The sequence below is a fragment of the Pteropus vampyrus genome, unplaced genomic scaffold (genome assembly GCF_000151845.1).
Source record: "Pteropus vampyrus isolate Shadow unplaced genomic scaffold, Pvam_2.0 Scaffold276, whole genome shotgun sequence".
Classification (NCBI taxonomy): domain Eukaryota; kingdom Metazoa; phylum Chordata; class Mammalia; order Chiroptera; family Pteropodidae; genus Pteropus; species Pteropus vampyrus.
The window spans coordinates 660,583-672,680 of NW_011889057.1; the positions used below are offsets into that span (position 1 = coordinate 660,583).

Below are 12,098 nucleotides of genomic sequence, written 5' to 3' on the forward strand. Positions count from 1 at the left end.
CGTAAGGGGGCCAGGGCCCAGCAGGGAGCCGCCATTTTTAGGAGTTCCGCTCTGGTTCCGGTGGTGGCTATTACAGTTTATTCAGTTTTTTTTTTTTGCGGAAAAGAATGCTTCTTACATTTTAACTAAATAGGACCTTTAGAGAAATGGTTTAACAAGATAGTTAAAGGTGATTTCAGAATTAAACAATAATTGGATTCTAACCCGTCTCCGCTGTGTAGCTTTGGATAAATCACCTAAGTTCTCTGAACCTTAGTGGTCTTATAAAACAAGAAAAATATCTAGCTGTCAGACTTTAGTGACAATTAAATGAGAGAATAGTCTAGAATACAGGTTGACAAATAGCAACCAGTGGGTAAGTAATATTAAATACTGTAAATGTTGGTTTTGTATTTTCAGGTCTGAGAATAGAGTGGTTAATTCAATATTCGATTTTTCCAGCTTAACCAAAAGTATCACTGTTTTGGTTCAGAGTGGAACAGGTGTGAGATAGTTGATTATGGAGGGCCTACATTTAACATTCTCATCTGCTTGAGGTGCTACATCCCTGCTTTTTCAATTTTTCAGTCGGTGTGCTTATCAAGGCTCTGCTGGCTTGCCCAATATCAACATCCCATCTCCATGCTTCTATCCCTCAAAGTTATTTTAGATCCTTAAGGGCCTAAAAAATTAAAGAAAAACTCTTCCCACACCCCAGAGTTCCAACCACCGTTCCTATGGAGGTGGCACCAATTCAGGCCACTGTCATCCTTGGCCTCAATTGAGGCTTTCTCTTTCTAATGGGGTGGCTTCTAACCTTGTCTCCCAATTTCCATCCGTCTGCTTTAATCCAGTGTCCACATTACAGTCAGGGATATTTCTAAATCACAAATATGATCATGCCACTCCCCAACTTAAATCTTTAAATGTGTTTGTCAAATTCTCTCGCATGATCTAAGGCTTTACATGATATAACTGCCGTCTACCTTCGTTTTTTCTCATAAAACACAATCCCTCTTCTCGAAGGTCTACAGTCCATTGGGGAGATAGTTGAGAACATTGGCAGCTGCAACAGGATACATACACTAAGCTACCTTTTCCTAAAGAAACGTCCTGGATTCCCTGACTTTATGAGCTGCAACCCATAATCAGCCAGTTGCCCAGGCCAGAAACCTGGAAGTCTCTGACTTCTTTGTCTCCCTCATCTCACATATATGATTGTCACTAAATCCCTATCATCTTATTTCTCCCTTGGACTACTGCATTGGGCTTCTATGTGGTCTCCCATTCTCCCCCGTGCTTCCAAGGGAACATTTAAAGAGGTAGCTGTAGCTACCCAGCTACTTAGCTCACACATTAGATGGTGAATTTATAAGAATGGGCATTAAATCCTTTGTTCTCTGTGCCCCAGGGCCTCAGTATTCCCAGTAGTACAGAGTTAAGTATTCATTGTTTTTGAATGAATGAAAGAAGGACTCTAAAGGGAGTGTTATGCCCACATTCTTGGAGTGCAGTGCCTCATTCCTTCCACCAGGGGTCAACCTGGCCCAGCCTTTTAAATCCCGCTTAAAGTGTGAGAAAAGGTTTCTTTTCCTTCTAAACCTAGGAGCAAAGGGAGGAGAGATTTCCTTCAGAAAAATCCTGCTCTGTAGGTACTTTGCATTTTGGTAATAATGAGAGGAAAGTTCCAGGATTGTGTTTCTGTAGGATTTCTCCTTTGGTTCCATCCTGGTTGTGAGAGCTGGAGCAAATAGTTTTTCTTGCCTATCATCTCTTTCATTACTTCACTTTTACAGGCTGACTATCCATCTGATAAACTCACCTACATCATTCAGATAATTTATCTGCCTCATTGCTAATGAACAAGTAATTAATTCTTAACATTTCCATGCATAATAATTAGGAAGTGATAGAATTTTACTTGACAGACAAAAATGGGAAAAGGCATTCAAAGTATAGGAGACAGCTTAGGCTAAAGCACTGGATTATGAAACAGAGTGGGGTGTTTGAGGAACCATAAGAAGCATAATATTGCCTGAGTCTAATGCTGGGGAGATAAGGAGAGAGTTTGGAAAAGCTGAGGCTGGATTATGAAGAGGCCTGTATGCCATGATAAGAACGTCTTTCAGGCATTCAAGAGCTGTTGAAGGGAACACAGGGAAATGGCAAATTAGGGTACTTTTGTAATGATAAAGCTAGCAGCAACATAGAGAATGAATTGGAGAGGATGAGACTAGAAATGGTCAAACAGGGTCCGAGGGCACTAGAGATCTCAGATGAGACACAGTGTGGGCTCAAGCTAAGAAGAAAAATTGATGGAGCTTAGTGGGAGTGAGAGGATGAGAAAAGGAAAGCTGATGTATAGGTTTCTGACTTAATGAGGGGATACAGAAGGAAAAGCATATTTTGATGGGAGGAAGATAGTTCAGTTTGGGGCAGGCTGAATTTGAGGTGTCTATTGAATACCCAGGTGAAATGTTCTGTACATATATAGACATAAATTTCAAGGGAGAAGTGGGCATAGGTGAAGTCATTCAAGGAGAGGGTGTAAACTAGAATAAGTGGGAGTAAACTGAAGTGCAGTCCTAGGGAATCCCAGTACCTGAGATGACACGAAGTACTTAGATTAGGACCTGACCCATAGTGAGCATTGGTCGGCCTGGCTTGGGGTTGTACCTGACTCTGTAGAAAAAGAAGGGGAGAAGGAGGCAAGAACAGGATGGACCGATCTATTTTTCACTCTGTTTCTTGGATTTCCCCCCATTTCTAACATAGGGGCCCTGGCCTGATCTAAGTGCTAATTGGAGCCCTTAACTATGGATGGGAGAGAGATGATGTGCTCAGAGCTTGGGGATTGTTCTGGACTTTGCCAGAAGTCAGCAGTCAGCAAAGCATAACCAGAGAAAGAGAGAGAAGGGGGGCCCTCAGAAGCTAGCCAAAGGGGCTGCTAGCCTGGCTTGTGCTATGCTGGGGCCTTTGTCCTACAGAAACTGTCCACACAATGGAGCTGGGTTACATGCTGACCTGGCATTCTGAGTATGGAGCTGGGATAGAGATTCCACATGGTGGAAGCAAAGGTGGATGGTTACCCAGCCCCTCAGTACCATGTCTCTACTCAACCACATTGTAATTGCTAGAGATGTTCAATGCTTGATAATCATAAATTATGTTTATATCTGATTAATTCATGAATCAGTTCATTTACACTTTGATTTAGGGCAATTAACGTGTGTATTACTTGGGCATATCTCATTTGGTCCTCATACAATCCTGTATATACAACAAAGTAAATATTTTTATGGAACTCAAACCTGGGTTATTTTTTAGGTCCTGATGATATGGGTTGGCTAAGAAGTTGCTTCAGAAAGGTGGTGAGTCATTCCTGGACAACCTCAGAGGTGGTTATAGTAATCACGTGGGACCCACTGTGGAGAAATGAAATAAGACAACTCTGCATGAAGATTCCCTGAGCTTTATAGACTCATTTGCACCCTAGTAGTATGGATCATGCTCCCTATGGCACCTCTCTGGAACTGAGAAATGGGGCCTTCTCTATTGAAGGAGAGAGTAAAGTTAGGATTGCTAGGCCCAGGAATATAGAGTTTGAAAGGCTGATCATTAATAATAAAGAGATAACTCAATTAAGTATAGAGATAGATGAGACTCCAGGATAATCCCCTCATTAATTATTTTAAATCTCAATTTAAAATAACGAACCAAGTTTGTTATTTTATAAATCCTTTTTCTCCATTTTCGTAGTTCTTAATGGAAAAAACTTCAAAAATGTTTGTATGCTTACTTAAGGCCAGAAGAAAGGTAGAGAATCTAGAGCAAAACATTTTTTGCAATCTCAAATACAAGAGTGGAATAGAGTGATAGCAAAAAAAAAAAAAAAAAAAAAAAAAGTGAACAGCTAACCAGAAGGGACGACTAAGAACTTGGATGTGTCCTGGATGATCCTAGGAATGTTGACCCCAGGAATCCCCTGTACTCCCAGAAAAGTCCTCAAGGCACTTTCCTTTGCAGATTCCAACGACCGAGTTGCCAGTTCAGCATTGCTACCTTCTCACTGGTTTACTCTGTTTCTAGTAAGGGAGTGGGATATCTTTACCTTGCCTTCCCTACAATCATTGTTGTCTTCCAGATCATCCCTGGAGCTTTTCTTCTTTACCTCTTTGACTCCTCAAACCCAGATTCATAAAGATAATTAGGGAGTGGAAGGATGAGTCTCTCTCTACCTTTACTGTCAGCACCTCTGGTTAACAGAAGCCATTGTAAGCTCCTGCCCCAGGCAGCTGCCGCCCAGCTGGTCAATTAAGTTAGCCACAGCTCCCCTCCTTGAGTAGGGTGGCACTGGGTAGGTAATGAGGATAGATGGCTGATAAGACTTTAAGGAAGGAATAAAACAGGGGCACCCTGTTTTGTGCATCTTCTCATTATGCCATCTTCAATATGCTACCAATAGACCAATGAGTTAGGCTCAGCAACTCAGTAACTTAGGTGACTTGGTGCAGACCATTTCCCCAAAGCTGCTTTGGTGGATAGTGGAGCCTGGGGGTAGTGAGAGGGATTATGTGTCTTACCCTTTATCCTAGAGTCTCTGGTCTCCTCTAGGTGAGCCATAGGGGTCATAAAGGCCAGGCTCTAAGCATGAAGGTTTTCTCTACTCTCCAGCTGGCATTCACCATGTTTGCTGTGGCTCACCAGCAGTGACGAGAGGCAGTAGGCCAGGCAGCCTGGTGGTGGGTCTTTCAATGACTGCTGGAGCACTGGCATCAGTAAGAACCCCACCCACACTAAGCAGGGGGCTTGGGGAAGGCTGGGTTCTACTCTTCTAGGGAGACATAGCTTCATTTTTTCTTTAAAGAACATGGCTAATAGAAAACATTGAGTATGCTGCTTATATATAAATCAATGCAAAAACTCAAGTGAGTTTTCGAGAGCTCATCTCTAGTTTGAAAGTTTGGCATCCCACTAAGAAAAGAGGCTGGCATGAAAAGAAATGGGCTGGAGTTCAGGTCTCCAAGGAGTTCTTGTCAAATTTGATGAGGAATTAAAGGGGGAGGTTGGTAGCTTCGAATAAGGAAATCCAACTGTTTTATTTGGTGTCTACAAAGGCACCAAATTAGCTGCTTTTTGCCCTCTGTCTCTTATTATAAGAGGCTGTAGGGTTGGTAATTAGAGATAATCCATTCCTGTGAATAAAACCCTCATCCAATGGCTCCTATTTATTAAATGTTTTATTCTGTGCCAGGCATATACTAGGCCTTTATCTATGTTATCTTATTTGATCCCTAGGAAACTGAGGTTCAGAGAGCTTATATTAATTTATTCAACAAATATTTATTTACTGCCTACTATGTGTCAAACATACGGTTTGCAGTTGTGAACAAATCAGACACATCACTGCCCTCCTGGAGTTTATCTCTAGAGGGGATAATTTCCCCACCTAGAAAGTAGTAAAGCCTGGATTTTAGTTGCTGCTCTCCTTTATAGATTTCAAGTGCACAGAATAGTCCTTTGTTCATGACATTCCCCTCGTTGTCCTATATATGTTGGCTCCCACTTACTTAGGCTTTTTTTAGATAATAATTAAGCATCATTATTAACCATACACTCAACAGAAAAACTACAACCTTAACAAACAACTTACAGAAATCTACACATATATACATAAATATTCCACTCTGTCTCCTTGCCTCCCCAACCCAAAGTAAACATCATTCTGAATCCTTTTCATCATTCTTTGCTCTGTGTGTGTGTGTGAGTGTGTGTGTGTGTGTGTGTATAGTTTCATCTCTATAGTATTCTGAAAAGCATATTTTCATTTTAGATTGTTTTAATTTTATGAAAAGGTTATAATGCCATATGTAGTCTTTTGGGACTTTTAAAAAATATTTTATTGCTAAGATTCATCCCTATTATTCCGAGTCACTGTGGTGGTTCAGTCTTTTTGACTGCTGAATACTTTTCCATTGTGTGAACATGCCACTGTTTATTCTTCCATTTTCCTGTCTATGGGCATTTGAATTGCTTCAAGTTTTTTGCTATTGTGAACAGTACTGCTCTAAACATTCCTGTACATGTCTCCTGGTGGAGGTTTAGAAAAGTTTCTTTTGTGTATATAAGTGAGAAGTGAAATTCCTGGGTAGAAAGAATGTGTTTATCTTTACAGGATGGTGCTATACTGTGTCCAAAGTGATTATTCCAATTAGACCCTCACCAACACTCAGTCATAACTAATTCTGGACCTTTGCATCCCCATCTACATCTGAATCAAAGTATCTATTGCTAAGTTCTCTGCTCTTAACACCACGAGGTGCTATCCTCTCTCCTTTTCTGGAAGCAGTATGAACCCTGCGCATAGGGTCCCACAATGGAGCCAGTGGTGGTACTGGGACCTGGGAGTATCACTGGATGAGATGCAGTAGGGGTTATGGTGCCTGAAGTTAGGAGATTGGTGAGGCTTCTAGGATACAAGAGACTCTAAAGACCTCTGATAGGTGGTTCTGCTTCCATGGAATTGGGAGCTACAGTACCCTTGGGTGCTTTCTGACCTGTTCTCAGCAACTCTTCCTGCATGTGGATGGGTTAGATGAGCTGTAACTCTTTCTGTCCATCCCTAAGCTGGATATTGGAAGAGAAGAGGAGCATAGGCCCTGATCTGTGTTCCTCTTCTCTCTCCACAGGTGTACTGGATGGGACCAATGCTGGGCACTAATATTGCAGGCCTGTCCTTCAAATTTTTGTTCTCCTCTGATGCTTCTCGGGATAAGCTTGTGGCCTTTATGACTTGCCACTATACAAAGATGGTGGACCTTACCAGTGTGACCCATTCTGCCTTCTCCACCACCACACAGCCCCCACCTCTAGGTTCCAAGTTCATTAACCAAGCCTGAGTACAAACGAACCTCTTTCCCCAAGCTTTCCTTCCCATTTTGTCCTTTTCTCTTTCCTTGACCAGCTTGCTTCCCCAGACACCCTCGCCCCAACCTTTCCCTAGGGATCAAGGTTTAGGAGCCTAGTGTCCTCTGATCACAGCCATATTAAGAGGCATTAGATCCTCCCATTGCTTCATAGCCATGACTCAGTTTTCTTCCTTTCAGTACTTCTCGCTAGGACTTTTTGAGTTAAAGAAGATGAAGTACAAGCCGATCCTGAGATTTAACTACTAACCCCTTTTCCCCTCCCCAGCCCTCCAACCCCACTCCCAGCCTATCCATGGAAAATAACCTCTTCCCCTTATCTGTCTCTGTGGTTTAAAAGGCTGGGCTGAGGGTTTAGAAAGGGAGGTGCTGGCATGGGTTGGGGGTAGGGAACCCAGGGCTAGGAGAAAGCCAGACACAGCAGAACTATTCTTGTCCCAGAGCTGCAGGGTCCACAGATTCCAGCCCAAACCAGCCAATGGGAGAAGGCCCTCTAATCCCAGAGGACTAAAGAATTCTCTTCAGTTATCCAACATCCCTGCTGGACCCCACTCCTGACCCCACCCCCACCCTTACCCCTGGCCAGCTCAGAGGAGCCTGGAGGCCCCCAGGAGCACAGTCTCATACTTCATGAAATAAACTCAACTTGACTGACCTTCCATACTGTTGAAGAACGTTCTAATATAGATGTCGATCAAGGCTATGAACTCCAACTTTAACATGAAAAGAAAGGCAGCCTCTTTTGAGGCCCCCTGTTCTTGGTCCCTTCCTTTCAGAGCCTCTCCAGCCCTGACCCTAACCCCACCTTCACACCCAGTACTCTGCTCATCTCCCAGTTGAAGAGGGAGGGGAAAATCCAGCAGCTTTATCTGATGCATGAGAGTGGGCCCAGCCCTCTGCAGCTGTGAAGGGGTTAAGAGGCTGGGCCAGCCACCTCAGCCTGCCCCTCCCAGGGATTAAGAGTCCTCTATAAAGGGGACTGGCCACCCAGATCAGGCCAGGGGGGTATCAGGGACCCAGGCATTGAGCCCATCCCCCCTGCCATGTGGGAACTGCGGTCAGCCTCCTTCTGGAGGGCCATATTTGCTGAGTTCTTTGCCACCCTCTTCTATGTCTTCTTTGGACTGGGGGCCTCACTGCGTTGGGCCCCTGGACCCCTGCATGTCCTGCAGGTGGCGCTGGCCTTTGGCCTGGCCCTGGCTACGCTGGTGCAAGCTGTGGGCCACATCAGTGGAGCCCATGTCAATCCTGCAGTCACTTTTGCCTTCCTTGTGGGCTCCCAGATGTCCCTACTCCGTGCCTTCTGCTATATGGCAGCCCAACTCCTGGGAGCCGTGGCTGGGGCCGCTGTGCTGTATAGTGTTACCCCGCCTGCCGTCCGAGGAAACCTAGCTCTTAACACGGTAATGGTCAGCTGAGTGGGGCTGAGGGAACTTGATGCCCTGACTTCCTGCCTGGTATGGGTGGATCAGTACCCCGGGGGTCTGGGACATTTGTGTGTGTGTGTGTGTGTGTGTGTGTGTTTATTTCAGGATGGGGAGGATCAACAAGTGGTTTGGAGGGATAAGGAAGGCATAGAGCCCTGGAATGAGAATCAGGAAACTTGAGTTCCAGTCCCAGCTTTTCTTCCAACTCCTTACAGGTTCTTTAGGAAATGTATTTTATCTTATGGGGCCTCAGTTTCTGCATATGCATAAGTGGGTGCAATTATTTTCAACATGAAGAAATATTATTAGGATAAATTAAGAAAAAATGCGGTTGCTATGAAAGGGGTCGTGTTATCCTTCCTTTCCAGGGACTTGGTGCTATAAGAAAGGGTCTTGCCTGGGAAGTCTTGAGGCTTCCTAACGAGTGCCTCCTTTCTTTTTCCTTTGCCCAGTTGCACCCTGGGGTGAGTGTGGGCCAAGCCACCACGGTGGAGATCTTCCTGACGCTCCAGTTCGTGCTCTGCATCTTTGCCACATATGACGAGAGGCGGAATGGCCGCCTGGGCTCTGTGGCCCTGGCTGTTGGCTTCTCCCTCACCCTGGGGCACCTCTTTGGGGTAAGCAGAAGAGGGGAGCACCTTCTCACTTAAGGATTCCAGGGCCCCAAAATCTTTCCTGACTTTTAAGGGTTCTTCCCGCTCACCTGTCAAATATAAACATTACCTACCTCCCTCTGTATCACTCAGCACAGAGGAATCAAACTTGCTTATTCCTCTCTCTCTTGTGACTTCTGTGTCTAGTCCTTCTTGAAGCCAAGGTGGAAATGCATGCATCATGGATAGATGTGGGCTTTGCCTGTGGATCCATAGTCTGTCCTCAGACTGAGCATCTGTGCCTTCACTCCATTGTGGGACCCCATGTGGCTGTCCTTCCCTACTTGCTGCTGGCTGGAGGCAAGGTGCCAGCCTTAAGGAGCATGTGGATTGAGGGGAGAGAAAATGGGGTGGAGTTGGGGGGAAGTGCTCAATTACAACTGTGTCTTTTGCAGATGTATTATACTGGTGCAGGCATGAACCCTGCCCGCTCCTTTGCTCCAGCCATTCTCACCAGAAACTTCACCAACCATTGGGTGAGTGAGGGAGAGGGGCAAGATCCTGAAGCCCTCCTGGATGGGTGTGGACTGCAGGTTCCAGGTTCGGTTCCTGCTTTCCATTTGGATGTGTTAACTGCTGTACCAGCACTCAGCTAAGCAGGCTGTCACAGGGTTTGGCTGTCACAGAGTTTGGCCTGCCTGTGTGAGCAGGGTTCATTAATTTGCTAGAAAGAGAAGCTCTTGCTCATATTGTTCCTTTGCTAGTTAGTCAGGGAATTTTACTAACTGTCTATTGGATTCCAAAACAAGCACTGTGAGGACAGACAACTGAACAGGAAGACCAAAACTTCTACTCTCAGAAGTCAGGATGTGTATAAGCCCAAATGGGCTGGGATCTCATCCCAGTTCTAGCACTTTACTAACCTCATGTGTGACTATGGCAAAGAACTCAATCATTCTGCACCTTAGTTTCCTTTCTATAAAATGAGGTGTTATGAGAAGTAAGTGTAAAAGTTACGTGTGAAATATTTACCTCATGTGGAATGAGTCCTCAGTAAAAACTGGCTATGTTTGGCCATGTGTCAGACAAACATAAAAATAATCCAAAACATTGTCAAAGCTATATACCCACTTTCATAGCCACATTATTCACAATAGCCAAAAGGTGGAAGCAATCCAAGTGTCCATTACAGATGAATGAATAAAAAAAATTTGGTATATACATAACCATAAAATAGTGTTCAACCTTTAAAAAGAAGGAAATTCTAACACACATTACAACATGGATGAACCTTGAGGACATTATGCTTAACGAAATAAGGCAGTCACAAAAAGACAAATACAGTATAATTCCACTTATTGCTGTACCTAGAGTAGTCAAATTCATTGATATAAAGCAAAATGGTAGATGACGGGGAGAGGGGGAAATGGGGAATAGTTATTTAATAGATATGGAATTTCAGTTTTGCAAGATGAAAAAGTCCTGGAGATTTGTTGCACAACATGTTACATGAATATACTCAACACTATTGAACTGCACGCTTAGAAATGGTTAAAATGGTAAATTTTGTTATGTGTATTTTATCACAATTAAAAATTTTTTTTCAAAGCAATATATAAACTAGTGTAAACTGGTAACAACAGGTAGAATATACCTAAGAAGGTGTGGGATAAAGGAATAATTTGATGAGTCAGAAAAGAAATGGTGAATTTTGAGGTGCAGGCAGTGGAACAGGCTAGTTTTAAACCAAACAAACTAACCAGCACTGATTTCCCCTTAAATAGTGCCCAGTTATATGTGCCAAATGCAGGATGCCTGTTTTCTATCCATGGAGTTTGGAAAAGAGCCATTTTGCTTTTGATTTCCTCCCCAAGCCTGATTATTCCCTTCCTCTTCCTACAGGTGTACTGGGTGGGCCCAATCATTGGAGGGGGCCTAGGCAGTCTCCTCTACGACTTTCTTCTCTTCCCTCGGCTCAAGAGTGTTTCTGAGAGACTGTCTATTCTCAAGGGTACCAGGCCCAGTGACTCCAATGGACAACCAGAGGGCACAGGGGAACCTGTTGAACTGAAGACCCAGGCCCTATAAAAGCTCCAGTTGGATAGAGAATGTAGGAAGCTTCTGGGTTTACGTGGAGACGTGGAGGGGCTAAGCCAGCCCCTGGATGAAGAAAGAGACTGTGGGGAGGGGCATGTACTTCTTTATTTTTTAATTTACGTGCGTGTTTTTTTTTTTCCTTTTGCCGTGTGAAATCTTTCAAGTTGCATTCATGAGCTGGTTGGTGCAAACTTCCCTTCCTCCCCATCCCACCTCTTTTCGCCGATGTGTGTGCATGATTGTGCGTATGAATGTGAGTGAATGTGGCTATGTCTGAGTTTGGGGGCATGGCAGGAGAGGTAAGGAAGGGAAAAGAGCTATCATCCTACACCTTCCTCTCCCAACCCAGTGTGGTGAACACGGAACCAAGACCAGTCAAGTGTATGGTTCTAGGTTTCTGAGGGAGCTGGGAAGCAAGGAGTACTCCTCAGAGGAGACAGAAGGAGAGAAGTGAAGGAGTAAAGGCATTCCAAGGGTTGGGAAGAGCAGGTAGGGGCAGAGAGAGAGGAAATAGAAGTATTAGCCCCAGTTCAGGATGCAATTGTATCAAAAAGTTTGAGGGAAGTTAATAGAAGTGTAGCCTACTTATCTCAGGGATGCTTGCCCCAGGGACTTGGGTGGGGAAGTAGCTCTGAGAAAAGTGAACACTGAGGTTTGAACTGTTCTGTAAAGCCACATAAACCTGTCTACATCCATTGGCTGGGTTTTGTGTTCATTCTGGCATGATGGATCTCTTTGGAGGGCCTGGGCCAGTGAGCTCCCAACCTAAACAAGGGGTGGGTGAGCCTAGAATCTAGAAAAATCAAGTAGTTTAAGGGTTCTGCCTGACATTCCCAGTGGGGCCGCTAGGCAGATGGTACTTAAGCCCCAGAAGAGCTCCAAGGCAAAAACAGGAAATTGATGCCTGGAGCAAAGGCAGAGGTGCGGGTGGGAGTGTAGGAGGGATGGGCTTTGACCCTGAGTTTTAATTTAGTTAGAGCAGATCAAAACACTCTTCAAACGGCATCTTGCTGCTTTTATCACTAGTTTTTTATTTTCCTTTTTTGTGTCTTTTCACTTTCTCTCAACTGTCCTTT

The 12,098-nt window shown here is 44.3% G+C and overlaps 1 protein-coding gene across 2 annotated transcripts; it reads left to right on the forward strand.

Moving 5' to 3' along the window:
- Nucleotides 1–1,241: 1,241 nt before the first annotated feature.
- On the forward strand, nt 1,242–11,717 carry MIP (major intrinsic protein of lens fiber). 2 transcript variants are annotated; one of them, XM_023520681.1, is made up of 5 exons: nt 1,242–1,627; nt 3,307–3,415; nt 8,781–8,949; nt 9,381–9,461; nt 10,828–11,717. In XM_023520681.1, exons 1-5 carry the CDS (start codon nt 1,471–1,473, stop codon nt 11,011–11,013), a joined length of 702 nt encoding a protein of 233 aa, XP_023376449.1. In that variant the 5' UTR covers nt 1,242–1,470; the 3' UTR covers nt 11,014–11,717. The 2 variants fall into 2 exon arrangements, with proteins under 2 accessions (XP_023376449.1, XP_011373953.1); XM_011375651.2 differs by lacking the exons at nt 1,242–1,627; nt 3,307–3,415 and adding exons at nt 4,006–4,067; nt 6,669–8,308 and having other exon boundaries at nt 8,785–8,949.
- Nucleotides 11,718–12,098: the final 381 nt, after the last annotated feature.

Bases quoted from the DNA above. Each gene is read 5' to 3' on its own strand.
- MIP (XM_011375651.2), top strand. From the start codon at position 7,949: ATGTGGGAACTGCGGTCAGCCTCCTTCTGGAGGGCCATATTTGCTGAG. The intron at 8,309-8,784 runs GTAATGGTCAGC...TCCTTTGCCCAG, and splicing joins GAAACCTAGCTCTTAACACG to TTGCACCCTGGGGTGAGTGT. The intron at 9,462-10,827 runs GTGAGTGAGGGA...CTCTTCCTACAG, and splicing joins GAAACTTCACCAACCATTGG to GTGTACTGGGTGGGCCCAAT.